The sequence below is a fragment of the Hetaerina americana genome, unplaced genomic scaffold, assembly GCF_022747635.1.
Source record: "Hetaerina americana unplaced genomic scaffold, ioHetAmer1.1.p SCAF_29, whole genome shotgun sequence".
NCBI classification, from domain to species: Eukaryota; Metazoa; Arthropoda; class Insecta; order Odonata; family Calopterygidae; genus Hetaerina; species Hetaerina americana.
The window spans coordinates 4,808,887-4,826,430 of record NW_027286863.1 but is presented as its reverse complement, the minus strand read 5'-3'; the positions used below and the strand labels follow the sequence as shown (position 1 = coordinate 4,826,430).

The window sequence follows — 17,544 nt, the reverse complement described above, 5'->3', positions numbered from 1 at the left end:
TCATGGGAAGCTGTGCGAATTTATCACACTGTTCCTAAACCTGTGTCTAACCAGGATATACTATAATCTAGCTGATACCTTTCGAAGTCACCTGACATTTTCCATATATACCTGCGCCTTTTATGGTGACTAAACCAAGTGGTGGTAATGACTAAACCCTGTCTCCTGCAAAACTTCACTGCTTTCTCCCCATGGTCATTCCTCGTGCCTAAACTATAGTCCTCGACCTCATCACCATCTCTTTCTTTGCCTACCAATGCATTCCAATCCCCCATCACTATCAAATGTTTCCCTGCAGGAATACATGCAATTATGTCCTTTAACTGATCGTATATCTTATCGACCTCTTCTTCCTTATGGTTGCTCGGTGGCATGTATAACTGAATAATAACCAAGTTCGTCGGTTCTGCTTTTATATCTCTTTGTAATAATCTATCCGTTACCTGCTGTGTGTTGACTGCGCTTCTTCCTACCTCTTTATTTAATACTATGGCAACCCCTCGTTCGCTCTCGTCCCCGCCGCTGTATATTATTCTATAATTATCACTCCAGTAATCCCCGCTATCCTTCCATCTCACCTCGCATAGACCTAAAACATCTATTTTTCCCCTTTCCATCTCTCGCTTAAGATTCTCCAATTTCCCGGTCCTCATCATTGTCCTGACATTCCACGTTCCTATTCTAACTAATGTGGTGTTCTTCTCCTGCGTATTTCGTCCTGCTGCTGCTGGTTTTCCCTTGCAAGGGTTTCGTTGAATGACGACCGCGGAAGCCTTGCCTCCCCCGCTGCTGGGCACGACACGCGGCCGAGTGGGCCGAGCCCCGTGGTTGCCAGGACTCAAAATATCTGTATAGTCCATCATGTTAATCTTGGGAATGATATTCGAGGTGGTTTCCCGTTGCCGTCCTCAATAGTGTTTTTAACGTGACACCATCACTTACTGGTCGCCCCACTGGGGTCAGACGCCATTGCAGCCGCCTCACTGAGGAACAGATGCTGCGTGGACTACCTTTGTCTGGCTCCTAACCTTCGACCTATCTGGCATGTCTGACCCTACCAGGAGCAATTATTATTAGTCCCGCCAGCACAGCTCTAGGGGTCATCGGAACGCACAAGCCCTTCCACCACGTCAAGGTTGTAGTTCGGGGAGGGACTCCTGGAATATTACCTTGAAATGCTATCATCTTGGAGGTATATTGAAGCATCTGGAATGTTTCGGTTTCATTTTTTCCAAGCTGCATGCAAAACTTAATGGCATATCGCTGTTCAAGGGAACACTTCATTGCAGTGTTACAAAGTTGAAAAACACACTTTACCCAGAGACAAGTCTTTCCACTTAGATGAGAAAACTTGCAACTGGCTGCATTAATAATAATAATAATACATTTATTTGTCCGGAGATTTGTTGCATATTCATACATACACAAATATAGGACACGTCAAATATAATTTTCACAATTTCACAATAGAAGAGATACAATATATAAATATATATATATATACATACCAATACACTAGTATAATTACATATCAATTGTTTAAGCCGGAATTGATGCATTGCGACAATTCAAGGTATTCATTTACAGAATAGAACATATTATTTTTTAAAAGGTTAAACAGCTTTTTCTTGAAAACAGGTACTTTTGTTTCATATTTCATTTCATGGGGAAGTTTATTGAATAACCTTAAGCCCATTGCTTTGGGCCCATGGGCAGTATTGTATGTCCTGACAAATGGTTGGTGCAGGTCATTGCAGGTCCTTGTGTAGTGACTATGGTAATTGTGGTTGGACTTGTAATGGGAAATATTACCCTTTGCATGTAAGATGACATTAAATATATATATGCAAGGTACTGGTAATAAACCAAGTCTTTTGAAGAGAGGTTTACATGGTGCATTGCAAGGAGTTGCTCATAATGCGTATAATCCTCTTTTGGATTTTGAAGATTATGCCCGCATGGGGAGAGGAACCCCAGAAGAGGATACTGAAAGTAACATGAGAATAAAATTCACCATAGTAAATGGATAGAAGGACCTCTAAATTTACAGAATACCTAATATTTCTAATAAGGAAGCATAGGGAGCTTAACTTGCTGCGTAATTTGAAAATATGTTCCTCTCAAGACATGTTTTTCTGCAGGATTACTCCCAGGAATTGGGTACTGGAATTTTGGGGAATGCTCACACCTTCTACATCTACTGAGATTGCAGATGAAACTTTCTTTTTATTAGTAAAATAAATCAGGCTGGACTTATTTAAATTGGGTTTTAGAAAGTTATGAAGACACCATGCATTGAAAATCTGAGCTACTTCGGCGGCTCTTTCTGTCAAGCTGTCTACTGAGGAGGCTGATACAATGATATTTGTATCATCAGCATACAGTATTGGGTCTATCCCCTTAATGAGCTTAAGATTGTCTGGGAGATCATTGATATAGATTAAAAATAAAATAGGACCAAGTACCGAACCCTGGGGAACACCCAGTGTTACTTCTCTACCAGGGGAAACAAATTTGGAGCCATTTCTTGAGAGCTCAACATACTGATGCCGTTCACTTAGATAAGATTCAATCCATTTGTAGGGCGTGCCTCTTATACCATAGCATTTCAGTTTATATAGGAGTAACTGATGATTGACGAAGTCAAAAGCTTTACTGAAATCGAAAAATAATCCTAAAGTTTCAGTTCTATTATCCAATCCTGAAAGTATTTGATTCACCATGTGATATGTGGCTGTTGTAGTGGACCTTGTTTTCCTAAATCCATGTTGAGATGTGGATAATAGCTTATATGTCTCAAGATATGATACAAGATGTTGATAAAAAACTATTTCAAATATTTTCCCCAGCTGGTTTAACAGGGATATTGGTCTATAAGAATTCATTGCCATTTTGCAACCTTTCCCTTTGTATATTGGCACAATTTTTGCTGATTTAAGAGGGCTCGGGAAAATTCCAGTTTTTAGGGATTCATTAATTAAGAACAGCAGCTGATCCTTAATAGCATTAAACGACCTTTTTATGACTATCCCTGGGATGTCATCTAATCCAGGACTAAATTTGTTAGGTAATTTATTGATTACGTTGGTCAGTTCCATGGCTGAACATGGGAATATATATAATGAATTGCATGAGTTAGGAATATGAGAATAATTTGCTGGATTGACTGTAACTGTGGGATTTTGATGGGATAGATAGAAATCATTCAGGATGGAGGCCATTTTAGAGTAATCTGATATAGCATTACCAGCGGAGTCCTGCAGTTGAAGATCTTGTACATGATGTCGACCCTTTGATTCGTTAATAATTTTCCAAATCTCTCTAGATTTATTGTCTGCATTGGTAAGTCTAAGGTTGTTGAAAGATTTTTTGGCATGCTGTAAGGTTTGGCGATAACTTTTCTTGAGTACTGAGTATTCTTGGCGATCTGCTGGATTTGATTTACTTTTGTAATACACTGCGGCATCTTTCATTTTCTTTGAAAGCCAACGAATTTCATCAGAGACCCACTGACTTTTGTAGTTAACAGAAGAGCTTTTGTTTTTTGTATGCTTCAGGACACGGGGAAAGCAGATTTCAAAGTAATGTAGATAGGTGGAATAGAAATATTCAAAGCTAAGGTCAAAGGACTTAAAGGAAAACAAATCGGACCAGTCATGGGAATTTAATAAGTCACAAAAGGCGATCATATTCTGATCAGAGAAATACCTTTTGTAGTATTTTTTACTTTCTTTGGATGTAGACACAGCAATTGTAGAAAGAAGTGGGTAGTGATCAGATATGTGGGCATTAATGGTATTTGTTTGTACTAGATCAAGGTCGATATTAGTTAGTACATTATCTAAAACTGTTTGCGAACTAGCAATCACTCTAGTAGGTTCACTGTTGGTAGCATTGATGTTGAATGACGTCAGTAAATCCATGAATTCCTTTTTAGCTTTAGAATCGGCCATAAAATTACAATTGAAGTCACCTGTAATTATTATGCAAGGCTCATGGATTGACCTATGGATTATTTCCAAGAGTTTCGTCAGTTTGGTCAGGAAAACGCAAAAGTCACTCTTCGGCGAACGATAAATAGACAGCACATAAAAAACAGTAGTATCCATTTTGAAGCAGGAAACACAGCATTCAAATGATTGTTCTTCATTGAGAAATTCGTATGGGTAACCAATGGGAATATGGGAAAAACATTCAGACAGTAGGATTAAAACACCACCATTTTTGTGAACAGTCCGGCAAAAGGCACTAGCGATGACATACCCAGGCACATGAAGAGAGTCTAGTTCACTCGCATTTAACCAATGTTCGTTGACACAGATCACATGGGGTTGGTACTCGTTTACTAGAACCTCGAGGTCCAGTAATTTATTACGTATGCACTGAATGTTTATGTGCAAGAGCTTCAAATAACGGGTTATCCTTCCGGCGCTGGTAGGGCAGACCCCACACCACATTTCCCAAGAGGTTTTATTGTGCTGTCATGGATAATCATGTCACAATAAAAGCACATGCAATATTTTCATATTACAGCATGTATATTATATATATATATATATATATATATATATATATATATATATATATATATATATATATATATATATATATATATATATATATATATATATATATATATATATATATATATATATATATATATATATATATATTATATTATATATATATCCATCTTTCATTCTAAAAGTAGTAATGCTGTCTGTGATAATTGCAAGTAAGCATGTACTCATCCAAAAATATCCCTTTTATACAATTGGCATGCAAAGGTTGTTGGCTGGGGCTACGATGAAGCATCAAAAACAACAGAGCGTTTGATGATGGCTAACATGCCAGTTGTTCCCACACAAGAATGTTTATGGAGCAACCCGGAGTTCTTTTCTCGCTATGCATCTGATAGAACATTCTGTGCTGGATACAGAAATGGTTAGTATATTCTTGAAATAGTGTTAAAAGCTACCTCAAGCACATACTCCGTTTATATAAAACTTATGGAGATATAAAGATAACTGAGCACTCAAGGAAAAGTCATAAGCATATCTTAACTTGAAAATCTGAAGATAACTTCAACATTATGTGTAGAAAAATTTACATACTTATTCAATAAAACTTATTGAATAATATTTTATAATTATTAGGGATGGATTAAATTCACATTTGATAACAACTAAATCTATTTTTCTTCATGAAAATTTGGATATTAGCCAATATTTTGGCTATTTATATGTTAAATTACCATCTCTACTTTGGCAACTTAGTATTTGAATGGCAATCGAATTCAGAGTGTTTAACCTGTGTGTGTAATTAAAATCTTATATATTAATATTTTGAATTCATTATTTTTAATTTTTTCTACTAAATTCAACTTTATATTGGATTTAAGTATATACAGTTAATTGAAGCACTAATGATAAATACTTTTGATTTGAATTTTATTTATTATTGAATATACCTATCTGAATATTGTTTAGTATAGTTTTACTTCATGGTTACACATTGAGCAATTGCTAATGTATTATATACTATCCTGGAATATGAAAATTACTTTATCGCTGACCTGCTCAAGGTTATGTATTTTTATTTGTAATGAAGCTCTTCTTGGTCAGGTATGGGAAAGCAATCAATGACAAAATAAGAGAGCAAAAATGCACAGCAAAGACGGCCAGGTACAAAAGTTTTACACAGTTAAGATGCTGTTTTTAGGTATCCACAGGTTCCCACAACTGTTTGCTTGCCAAGAGTTTTTACCATCAGAAAATATTTGTGACTATGAATGGAACCCTGGTGTAAGACCAAAATGGGGATGAGGTTCGATAAATTTCAACTTATCAAAAAAATATAAATATCAATTGATGGTAAAATGTTATTGATCCCATGAGTCTCAAAATTTCATCAGTCACATATAAAATATTACCATCTTGACTTTGTGATTATTTAATGCATCATTGTCAAAAAATAGGGACCTCCTGTGCACATATGATTAGGTTGGATGACTGGGACATCTATTTCAGGGTAAGATGCTAAAAATCACTCATATGAGTAAAAAATTGTTTAGCTATCTAATTATTTGTAAAAGTTTTGCTCTTACATTTCCTACATGATAAATGCAAGATTGCAGGCATATGCGGATCCCAATGCAGTGCCAAAGTCTGTAAAACACACATTTAATGCACATTCAGAGTATGCTTTGCTGCAGTTCTTAATGTGGGCATATTGGTGTCACATTTCTGCACACTTAATACGCATACATACTAGTGCGAATTTTGTGAAATATCTCTGCATTTTAATTCATGCAATTTTCAATTGGGAGCAGAAAATTGAGCTTGAATCTCTGATGAACAAATATTTATGTGAGTGTATATTTAGATGTGGTAGTCCAGGGGTAGAACGTTGGGCTACTGGTACTACAGAGGGCTCTGGCTTGATTATCGGGCATGCCACTCCAGACACCCTCATGTCTACCAAAGCTGTGTGATTTTTTGAATACCAAACCTTCCTGGGAAACCATAAGCCATTACCGGCACAGAGAAAGGAAACCCCCCTACTCTGATATGTGAATTTCACATGCTTAGCTTAGTACAGGGTGAACTCTACCATCACCTCCCAAAACAACCTCTGGGTTGATTGCTTTGTTTGTGGTTGATATTTATGCATAGTACATTTTCATAAAATTACATAATATCCCATCCATTCCACTTTCTATTGTTTTTCAGCTACATAACTTTACACTAAATTTTCAGTCTCAATTGAGCTCCTTTATTATGCCATATCTGCCTCTAAAAATCAATGAAATCAATCAAAACGTGGATTCCAAGATGTGATAAAAGAGAACTAAAAATGCTTTTATTAACAGTAGGCATGCCAATAGGGTCTGCATGATGCAAAAAATATTTTGATGCTTCGAATGAAGCATATGTGCCGAAAATGAGGTTGTTTAAGAGACAGATGTTGCCTTACCAATGATTATGCTCAGTAGAAATAGTTGCCTGTCATAACAAAATTAAATATGGTGGTCATGTGTATATACAAATATATACTGATCACCTACTTTCTGTTAGCTATCAGGAATCTCATATTTTAGAGCTCAGTAGCTTTTTTGACTGAGTGAGAAGTATTTTGAATATGTTCTCCTTAATTTTCAGGAACAACTGCTTGCAATGGTGATAGTGGAGGTGGAATGTTCTTTCCAAAGAAAGAGCCTGGGAAGGGAAATAAATTAGTTTCACCTCTCACATGGACATTACGTGGCATAGTATCATTGAGTGTTTCTCTGGACAATCGACCAATTTGTGATCCTAAATACCATGTAGTATTTACTGATGCTGCCAAGTTCTATCATTGGATAAAGCAATATCACTGAAATTTGAGATAATCCTTCCCAAAGGTGTACATATCACGTTTATATGAATTTTTTTGAAAAAAATCTGATGCTTTTGTTCAGTAAATCCTGCTTCCTGAAGCATAGGAGTATACTGATCTACGTACTGCAAAATTAAATGTCCACATGGGTTGCAGTATAAATGTGAAGTCAGTACTCAAAGCAGGAGATGTCAGAGAATTCTTTGAAATATGAAGTTCAAAGTGGAATTGCTCCATAATTAAATGTCTAATTGATTCATGAATGCATTCTATAAATTTCATTTTCATTCTTACCTATCCATGGAAGTTTCTCATTCTGCTCAGTTTTTATCATTCTTGTCCCTTGGTCAAATATATTTTCAATAATATTTGGAATCAGGGCATTGAGAGCTGTAATGTACATGATTATGACAAGTTTTATCAATCAGTCTAACAATGTGTATTTCTAAGAGTTACTAACTCATATATTGACTGAAACTAGCATAATATAATATTATAATTGCTCCAATATTCTAAGACATGGACATGATTCATGGAGTTTAGTTTACTGTTTTTAATGAAGTCTCATCAACTCTTTAAAGCATTGTTAGGTGATGGAGCTTTATGGCATAGCCTCCGGTATGTTAACATGCAATGTACTCACCTCTGACATTTTCATGTGACGCTTTCTGTTGACCTATTTGGTTATAGTTCAGCATAGATTGGCATGACCGAGTTGATCAAAGCCTTTAAAGTAAACAATTGGGTGGGATGGTGCAAAGTTGTTTTAGACACTGGTTTCTTGCACTGTTCATTAATAGTTTTTTTTAGCTGATGCAGGATCTCATGCTCTTGATAGCCTTAAGCTGTCAGCAATTAGCCGTCATTTAATTGGTACTTATGAATTACTACTGTCTAGACATAAGTCACTACATGCAGATGCAACTCATTCAATCAGGAAACACAATATAAGTAGCAAAATATCACTTATGATTTTATTTATTCATAATGTTAAAGTACAAAATGCATTTGAAATATATTCATTATAAAATAAGCCATGATCTTTGTAGGGATAATCAAGGGAGATCTCCAATCGAGCTGACATGGATATTTTGGTGTTTATTATACAGGAGCAGATATATGAGTAGGATAACGCTAAAAGGGGGGGGGGCATTCAAAACAAATGACCGAAAATAATGCTGTAACCTCTCTTTCTACAAAAGTAGTTCAAAATAATCATGTAAAATTTGACATAATAAAATACTACCCAAGGACAGGGTACGGCTCCCCATTGGATTCTCTCCTGCATTAAACCAAACTAATGATGCAAGTACTTCTAGGGTTGTCAGTGAACTGACAAAATGGTTTTGCTGGTTTCATGAAGTTGCAACTCTGAGATCCATGGGTGTGCACCATAGGCCCTCTAACTTCTATTCTTGCCATATTTCATGTGACCGATATTAATGACCTCAAAAGGTTTGATTGTAAAATATTCTCCACATGATTTCATGTTGGAGATTAGTAAATATTTCTGTCCTAAATGCATGATTCAGTGATTGGGGAAACAGGGAGGCAAGTCAGCTTAAAGGATAGTACATGCTTTATATTTATATTAGAATGCTCCAAGTTTTCATATACCACTTAATGATACCCAGGAAGATCTAGTATCTGATAGTAAATGACATAGCTAGGGGTGTCTAAGAGCACCGAGAATCAAACCTGTAGCCTCTAAATGTAACCCATTTGAATACCATGCCCCCCCAATTTCATTAATACTAGACTGAACAAAAAAGGACATACAGTACTTTACTTTAAAGTATTTCATGGTACTTCGGGTATATATTTATGTTCTTGTGAAACGACTTTCTGTTCATATTGTTATATGTTTAAAATTTTATTCCATATAAGACCTACACAAATAAATGCATAGTAATCTATGTATATGTGAATACAGAGCTTTATTTATGTGAAAAAAATGATACAATGGAAGGTTACCCATCAGCAGTTAGCTCCTCCTGGGACAATTAAAGAGGAAAATATTCATACGCTAGTCGTTGTCGAACTATTTGGAGGATTAAATGTGGACAAAAACCAATTATTATCTTGCTTTTATTAATTAACTTCATCTTACGTTGGGAATAAAGAAAACCGATAATATGTGCCTACTTTTCATGTGGATATTGAGCTAGTACCCCGAAAAATCCAGCTGTGGCCAGAGCGAACTGGTTATGCGAGGGTTCAGACCAAAGACATAAACGTAAGATTTGAGGGATATTTATCATGAAGCTATACTTTGAATTATTTCATCATAACTGGACCCTAAAACCCCGTGAAAGCAGGCAATGTGCGTCACTGTAGTTTTTTCCCGTCAGTTTCAAAATTGCAGTAGGTGTTCCGCTGACCAACGACCAGTCCATTCCATTCACATTGTAGCGTAAAAATTGTCATTCGACGTGGATCACCTTTACTTCCAAGACTCCTCATCTTGTTCCATGAAGCGGGAGAACTTATGCGCGCGAAATGGCGTATATCACGGTAGAAGGTCGGCTCTTCTAAAATTAAATAATTCTTGGAAAATAGCTCACATGTCAAGATTTAAAATTACAGTGGAATCAATCGTTTTCTCAGAATTGACAATATTTAAGTAATCATTTAATGTCATAAATTTTGGTCTCCTTCAGAGAGATATTTCATTTCAAAGGTGGTAACAATGATGTTCTTCAACCACAGATATCGGAAAAAGCCACACCCAGGTGACCGTGAAATAAACAAGGTCGTGTTCGACCGTAGCAGTAATTTCTCCTGCGGCAAAGATACATTTTAAGTGCTTCAACCACCGCATGTATTTCATAAAATTAGATCGAAAATGTATGTAAACGCTGGAAAATTCGGGATATTTTTATGCTTTTCCAAACACTACTTGTGAAAGGGTTTCATTTGAACTCTCAGTGTGGCTGGATACATTTCTATGTTAAGAGGTGAGTAAATGAGAATTACTAGTTTTATATTTTTTAATTATTTAGTATTATAAAACGTAAATGTATTTAATTATTCAAATTGGAGGCGTAATAAAAGGGAAAATTGAGAAAAACATTCCGCTAGGAGGACCAAGAAATGAGAACATAAGACAAATTAAGAAGGACGTAAAGCAGAAAAGCTGTCAGGGGGTGAGGGAAATAAAACTTAAAGACGAAAAGTATTGGCTTGTGGTGAGCCAACTTAAGATTAAAACACTGACCCTTGCTCTCCATAATAACCCTTTTATCTGGAGCCATTATTTTAACAATTAGTTCACGGATAATTAACATCTGTTCCACTCGCAATGCTTTTAATATCTGCGCCATCATTTTACCTCTTTGAGATTCATTTCACAGTTGGCGCGAGGTAAATTTATCGAGTACCTTTGCGAATTTCGATGCTTACTCTTCGATACTCCTCGTACGATAAAACTATCACGCAATGATATTTCACCTCTGTGACAACATTGGGAAAAAAATTCCCGTGTTAAACTTCTCACAAAGAAGTACCAGAGAAATTAAGGTCGTCCGGGCTAAAAAGACAACTGCAAATGGCTTTTAATTAATTTAATTTATAAGAATAATAGTAAATGCTTTTTGCTTTATTTATGACTCTGGTTGGTCCGGCTTCTGCAGGTACCGAGATAATATCTTTTGCGAGCCACCCTTGCCTTCTTGCAACTTTAATCCAAGTCAGGTTCATCCAGTGGATATGAGTGAGTAGGTTGGCCGAAGTCATGACTTTACGAATGAGTGTAATAACCTTTAGGCAAAATCATAATCTTGCCTAGTTAAATGAATAAAGCCACCGAATTTTCTGTTATTTAACCTACCGTGGTATTGAGTGAGAGCTTGAATGGAAGTGATTTTTTTAAGTGACACCCAAATAGTAACCAAAAGGACAGTGTTAAAAAAATCTGTTAAACTCCAGAATGTTTACTGGCCATTGAAAATATTCCATTTCCACCCTTACCTTACGTCGAGTATTCCGGCAGAATGCTTCAAAAATAGTGTTACTGCATAAAGTATTAATAAAAAAAGCTGCCACCCTACTGATGAATTATATGCTTTATTATTTTTTTTCTTAAGTTTTTCTCATTGCTTCTCTCTGAATTATTTTAAGTTTTAGCCTGAAAAATTGTTTGATGCCTACATAAGGGCGCCGAGACCTTAATTTTCAATCAATAGCTCGGAGCTGAGTCCGCTAAATGGTTTCACTTGTATTATTCTGTTGAGTAGGCAGTTACTCTTTTAATCGAATATGAATCAAGAGTGGAAATCTGACACTGGTTGTAGCCATCATGAAAAGCTGCTACTTTCTTGAATATAAATAAGATTAGTTTTGTTAGCATGCCAGGCCTCAATCCAATTAAAAAATAAAACTTCTAGCTAAAGAGTCACAAATGTATTTTTTTGAGTTGTATTAACATTTTAATCATGGGAGCTACTTTTGTGCGACAGAAGAGCACAACTTTAGAAGTTTATAGTAAACATTTCAATCAACAAACGCACTTTCACAAGAATTAATTTCTTGCGATTCGGCAACTATAAAATCTAAGCGCTTGGAAGCTGGATCCAAGGGGTTACAATTCTTATCTCTCTAATTGATAGCAAATTAAAAAGACCTTTAATTTGGACACCGCAGAAAAATTTCTTCTCATGACTTTCCTCTTCCTCCAAAAGCCGATCGCAAATGATCACTAACATTTGTAATCTTATATTCACCGATCATACTTTTATCAAAGTTTCTCTGGCCATTTTGTTGATAGAAAAAAAACCATATGGATTCATTCATTTTGAGCCGTTATGCATAAAACTTTTAGCATGACCATTCCGAAACATCCAAGAGGAATAAACCAACCCTATGACATCGATAGGTTTAATTATTTATCGAGCCTAGGAGACCTAAATAAAAATAGATTTGACCCCGGAAGGACGCGGGGACTCAAGAGGAGACCTCCCCACCACATTCTAGGCACAGCAAAAATGACAAAAGCTCGAGATTTGGAGGGGAGAGAGTCCTCTCTAACGAGTTAATCGACGAAAACTGTGTCAGGAGTGAATAAAAGGAGATTTTTCGAAAGCGAGTTAACGCATGTTTCTTGGTTCCTACTCCACCGCCGCGATGATCGAAAAGCCTGTGGGAGCGCGGTGGGGTCGCTGTTCCCCAGCATTTTCAACAATGGCAAAGGGTCGGTAATGAGAGGGGAGGGGAAGAGAGTTGCCGAGCGCGCGGGAGGGTTCTCCTCCGTGGGATTTAGTGAGAGAACCGGTTTGCCTCTTCCTCGCGCGGCGGCGCTCGTCTCGCGCTTTGAAGGACGAGACGACGCCAGAGCGCCGCTTTCAAATGCCAAATCGTGGGCCGAACGGGATCCACCAATCCAATCCTCGCACCCCTCTTTACCCAACCATTTGGCTCCTGGCCGAGATAAGGCAGCCGCTCGCCGCTGCTTGCCGGCTGCGTTGACACTCTCTCGTCGTCCTCAAGAGCTTCAGTTAGGCGCTGGGTTTTCGGTTGTCGGCTGCTCTACCGCGCGGAAGGTTGCGCATGAAGGCAACGGGCATCCTCAGCCCTGCGTTCGGCTAAAAAACGTGACCTACTCATCGACGACGGGCCTTTCAGGAATTCCACTGGTGGATGGCTGAAAGCTAAAACATCGCATGGTAAGTTTTTACTATTCATTTAGTGGTGCTTAGTTTGCCAAATCTAACATCGACAGACAGTGAATTTCTTTGATTGTTTGACTGCAGCTGTACTCTTCATTCATATCTTTTACCGTCAGTTTCCGGCATTCGGCTTCATTTTAGTTTCTTTCTTTCTGAACCACCATTAATTTTTTCCAGTGCTTTGTTCTATTTCACCGTCCCTCATATATAATTAACGTTAAATTTATATTTGTACAAATTAAACTTTTAGAACGGATTTTGATAACAATTTTTGTTGCGTTTCTACTCATGATATATTTAATTAAAAAAGAAACCTATATTTTTGATTGATAGTAATTCATTTTAATTTCTTTAAAAGAAAACAAGAGTGCGTAGTTTAAGCTTCAATCGGCGTGTTTCTCATCGACGAAAAGATAAAAGGTTGCCTGATTAGCCAAAAAAGTTCTGTCACAAAAGTTTTAGCTCGGCAAATATTCTAATCGGAAGTAAGAGTGGAAGGGTGTTGTCAAAGCCTTTGCACCCTCGGACTGACTGTTCATTTTACACACAGCTAATTACTTACTCACTCGCAATAGATACAAGCAAAGTCTTTATATATTAAAATAATTCCATGAAATGTGGTTGCATTTCGGCGTTGTTTTACCCATTTTCTTGGGGATTTGATGATTTCTTCCATTTCCTTTCGGTACAAAATGACTTACAAGTAACATTAATTGAAAGTGACAGTCCAGCATATCGCTGGGCTATCGTCTGTTGCGTAGCGGCTGTGTGTTGACAGGACATCGAATGTATGTATGCTGGGCCTTCTCGGAAGTTGTCGAATCATTCGAGCGTTGAGGTCTCCAGCACTTAATAGGAGAACTGGGGTTATCATGTGAAAGGAACTTTTAGAATTACGCATTGATCAAATAAGTTTTTTCAAGATTCGATAAATCTAAAAATACTAAGTTGTTCATTTCCCAATATTATTTTTTAACATACGTAGCTATGTCAGCATTAGGCATCTCGCGAGGTCTGTTGGACTTGTGGGTTCGAATCAAACTTCGGCTGCAGTTGATTAATTGTCTCGTAATGGTTACCTCCGCATGACACGGATGGTGCGCTGTGAGCTTAATGACGGAGTAGCTAAGGAAAAAACTAGCACAATATTTAATTACAGAGTATATAAGAATATACAGAATGCATGTATACTAAAATATTAGCGAAGCCACATGAATAATTTTGCAATATAATAAATGCGTAAAATTAACGAAATGTTTGAGTAAATTGATGTGTAGAAGGTGCAAGTCGGGGTTCACAATATATATGCCCACACATTCTCACAAAATAATTTTACTAGTGCAGATGCGAGGGCGGTAAACTAATATAGTTTACGAAAATTCATTGAATCCGTTAAATTGACGTCTATACTTCGACTCTTCGTTTACATACCGATCGGAGAGAGTTTGAAAGGTAAAAACCATTCACTCAATCTTCAAAGTCAATGACTAAGCTGTGTGTATTCTGAGAGGGAGATATATGGGAAGCTATAAACATCATAGTGAAAGTAAAACCCCACATTCATCGAATGTATGTTTCAGTTGAACTTTGTACAAGGTGAGTTCCTTCCTAAGCCATCATTCAACTTCGCGGTTGATGACTATCTCAGTGTAGCCTAATGGAAGGACATATTTTTATCTTACAGTTTTGAATATACTGGTTTTTCCTTGAATATTTTCTCCTTTTGTTTTATTGTTTCTCGTTTTTGCCACCATTTAAGAAAATTCCATTTCCATAATCTTTCATTTGAAGACTTAATTATAACTTAAAGGGAGAACCTTGGTCGTCGCACGCGTTGGCAGACTCTTCAACCAGTAAGCTTGCTTATTCATTGGGAACTGTTAGGTGTTTTTTCCCATTCATTATGTTCGCAACGGTGTAGAACAGGAAGCAATTAGTAGTCAGTAGCTATGTTTTGTACGGAAAACGATCACACTCCTGATAACTTTCGCTCTTGATTTTTTTCCCTCTGGAGAAATGTTACTGCATAAGTCTTCTTATTTGTCTGAAAAAGTTAATTCACGTACACAAAAACTTTCTTAATTTGCAGGTCACAAAAGACTATCTTCTTTATTTTAGTGCTCTCCCGCACCTCTCGCTTGATGAATGAGCGCATTGAAATGCGGTGGCTCCCAGAACTTTCCCCCGTCCTCAAGGTCGCGTCAATACAATGGAAAGTGCATGAAGAGCGAAGAAAAGCGGTGAATAAGGTATCCGAAGAGGTCAGGGAGAGGAGAGATAGACGATGAAACCTCACCGGTAAAGGGTGAATCATTGGAAGCTATTTGCGGATACTTGTTTTATAAACCGTGTTGAATTGCTGAGTAAAACGCGTGACTGCTACCCGCGGGGTTCCAGGCAGAACTTCCAACGATTTTCCTTTGGTTGCATTGCACGAAGCACATGCCGGGTGATATATGATGAATTTTTGTTTCGCTTCATTAATGGCTGAAAGGCCGTGGGAAGGATGGGGAAATGATCCCACGCGTGATTTCTATCCCGGGACCATTTAAGAGAGCACTTTCACCCGTAGATGTGTCACAACTGTGCACAGAATGCAGTCCGTGTAATATGTTCCGGTGCTGCAACATGGAAGGCAAGGGAAATCCACGGTGTAACTCTTTCTCTTTTCCATGCATCCTTTTATTAATGCATATTGCGTTCCAATTAGCATGATAACGTAAAAGGGTACTCGAATTAAATTTCTGAGTGAAAAATATTGGAAGTGTTACTACCTCAGTTGAAGGCAGTGCATTTAAAAAAGGGCGGTGAATTAAGACTAATCCGCATGTGAAGGGAAGCAAACGTTTTTAGCACTTGAGTTTTCCAAGGTATGAAGAAAGAAAAAAATAACCGAGTAGGTACATATACGTTTGCATTTCATAATTATGTTTAAATTAACTATTTATTAGCTTGCATATATATTCGTATATGAACTAATACAGGTGTACGAGGGTGGTCTGAAAAGTTTCCGACCTAACAAAGGTACAAGACATTTTTTTGAAATTTTCTGAGACGGAAACTTTTCAGGCCACTCATACTCATATCTATACTGTCCATCATGAAGAGGGACCTGATGTAGAGTAGGATGTTGTGTTTTGCTAGGAGTCACAGAATATTTATTTAGGAGATGTGTCCATCCAAAAACCTACGTTAACCGGTAGATTACCTAATAATAATAATATATAAAAATATATATAAAGCAGTCCAAGCAGTCTCACTTGAAGAAGGCCTCTTAGAGGGCCGAAATCTCGAACAATTTACCGTATGAGTGTCCTTTCAAATGTTGCTATTCTATTTGTGTTCTATTGTGCCGTCCCACATTATATATATATATATATATATATATATATATATATATATATATATATATATATATGTTTATATATATATGTTCATTCACATCGAAATAGATAGAAAAAGGGCTAGGAACATTTATAAAAGACGAGCACTTATCCCTTTTGCTTATACGTATCTATTTCCATGTAAATGAATATGTGCTGGCAATTTGGCGGGTTTTTGTACTTGAATTTGTGTATACATTCGTATATATTTATTTGTAACTAAATTATTACTGGATTGTGAATTTCTCCCGGCGACAGAGAAAAAGGTCGTTTTCACAATGAGTCATATGTGGGAAATAAGGGAGTCGGCAGGATTTCAGGTCGAAGGGGGAAGGACGGGAAAAGCCGGCCATCATGCTCTTTAGGAAAGGCCAAGGGGTCAACACAGTTCCCTTCGGAAGGACGGAGCACTGCACCAGAAGTGTTTTCCATAGGGCACCCAAGGGGGATATCGGTGTAAACGCACCTTCATAATCCGGATGTGCGGCGTCGGAAGCCAGTTCATCAGTCACGTGCGCCAATGTCGTCCCCAATGATGATCGAATGAAATAGAATTCTCCCGAATGTAGCCACGCTAAGGGCATTATGCAATCATTAGGATGACACTCGGCCGAGGCGGGAAAGATAGGCGAGCCAGCAAGAGAGAGGAGAGATATGATGGTGTATGTGTGCCCTTGCAGGGAGCTCTGGACACGGCGTCAGAATTTCTTAGCGGGTTGGATACTGAGGTGGAAGTAGGCAACGTGCAGTGTGGTGTGGGGGGGAAAGGCCAAATGCCAAGGAGAGAGACTGGCGAGCTTCTGCAATAAGAAGAGCTCAACATTTACCGACATCCTCTTCGATCATCGCCGAAAGTGAAGATGGGAGTGGAGTGTGCGCTTACCGGTTTTGCAGAATAAAATATTCACTGGATAATTTATCAAGCTATTTGAAGCCGGGAATCCATCAATCAGATATACCGATGTATCTTATACACGTACGCCATGGAAGACGGGATGACGAAAGTGAACACTTATAGTGGTAAAGGTGTTAAAGGCCAAGATAGTCAAATAGGTGAATTGGAGAGAGTGAAATGACAATATTCTTTAGTGAAAATCATCAATCGATCAAAAAGAAAAAAA

The 17,544-nt window shown here is 37.5% G+C and overlaps 2 protein-coding genes across 5 annotated transcripts in view; both read left to right on the top strand.

Moving 5' to 3' along the window:
- Positions 1 to 7,640, top strand: part of LOC139689894 (serine protease gd-like) — a 51,243-nt gene extending 43,603 nt beyond the window's left edge. For both annotated transcript variants that reach the window (XM_071587012.1, XM_071587011.1), the window contains 2 exons: positions 4,788 to 4,944; positions 7,161 to 7,640. In XM_071587012.1, the coding sequence (XP_071443113.1) occupies positions 4,788 to 4,944; positions 7,161 to 7,378 (375 nt within the window). In that variant the 3' untranslated portion in view covers positions 7,379 to 7,640. The remainder of the gene's footprint in view (positions 1 to 4,787; positions 4,945 to 7,160) is intronic.
- A 5,210-nt stretch (positions 7,641 to 12,850) lies between these two features.
- LOC139689926 (uncharacterized) overlaps positions 12,851 to 17,544 on the top strand; it is a 39,114-nt gene continuing 34,420 nt past the window's right edge. For all 3 annotated transcript variants that reach the window (XM_071587059.1, XM_071587058.1, XM_071587060.1), the window contains exon 1: positions 12,851 to 13,037. In XM_071587059.1, the coding sequence (XP_071443160.1) occupies positions 13,035 to 13,037 (3 nt within the window). In that variant the 5' untranslated portion in view covers positions 12,851 to 13,034. The remainder of the gene's footprint in view (positions 13,038 to 17,544) is intronic.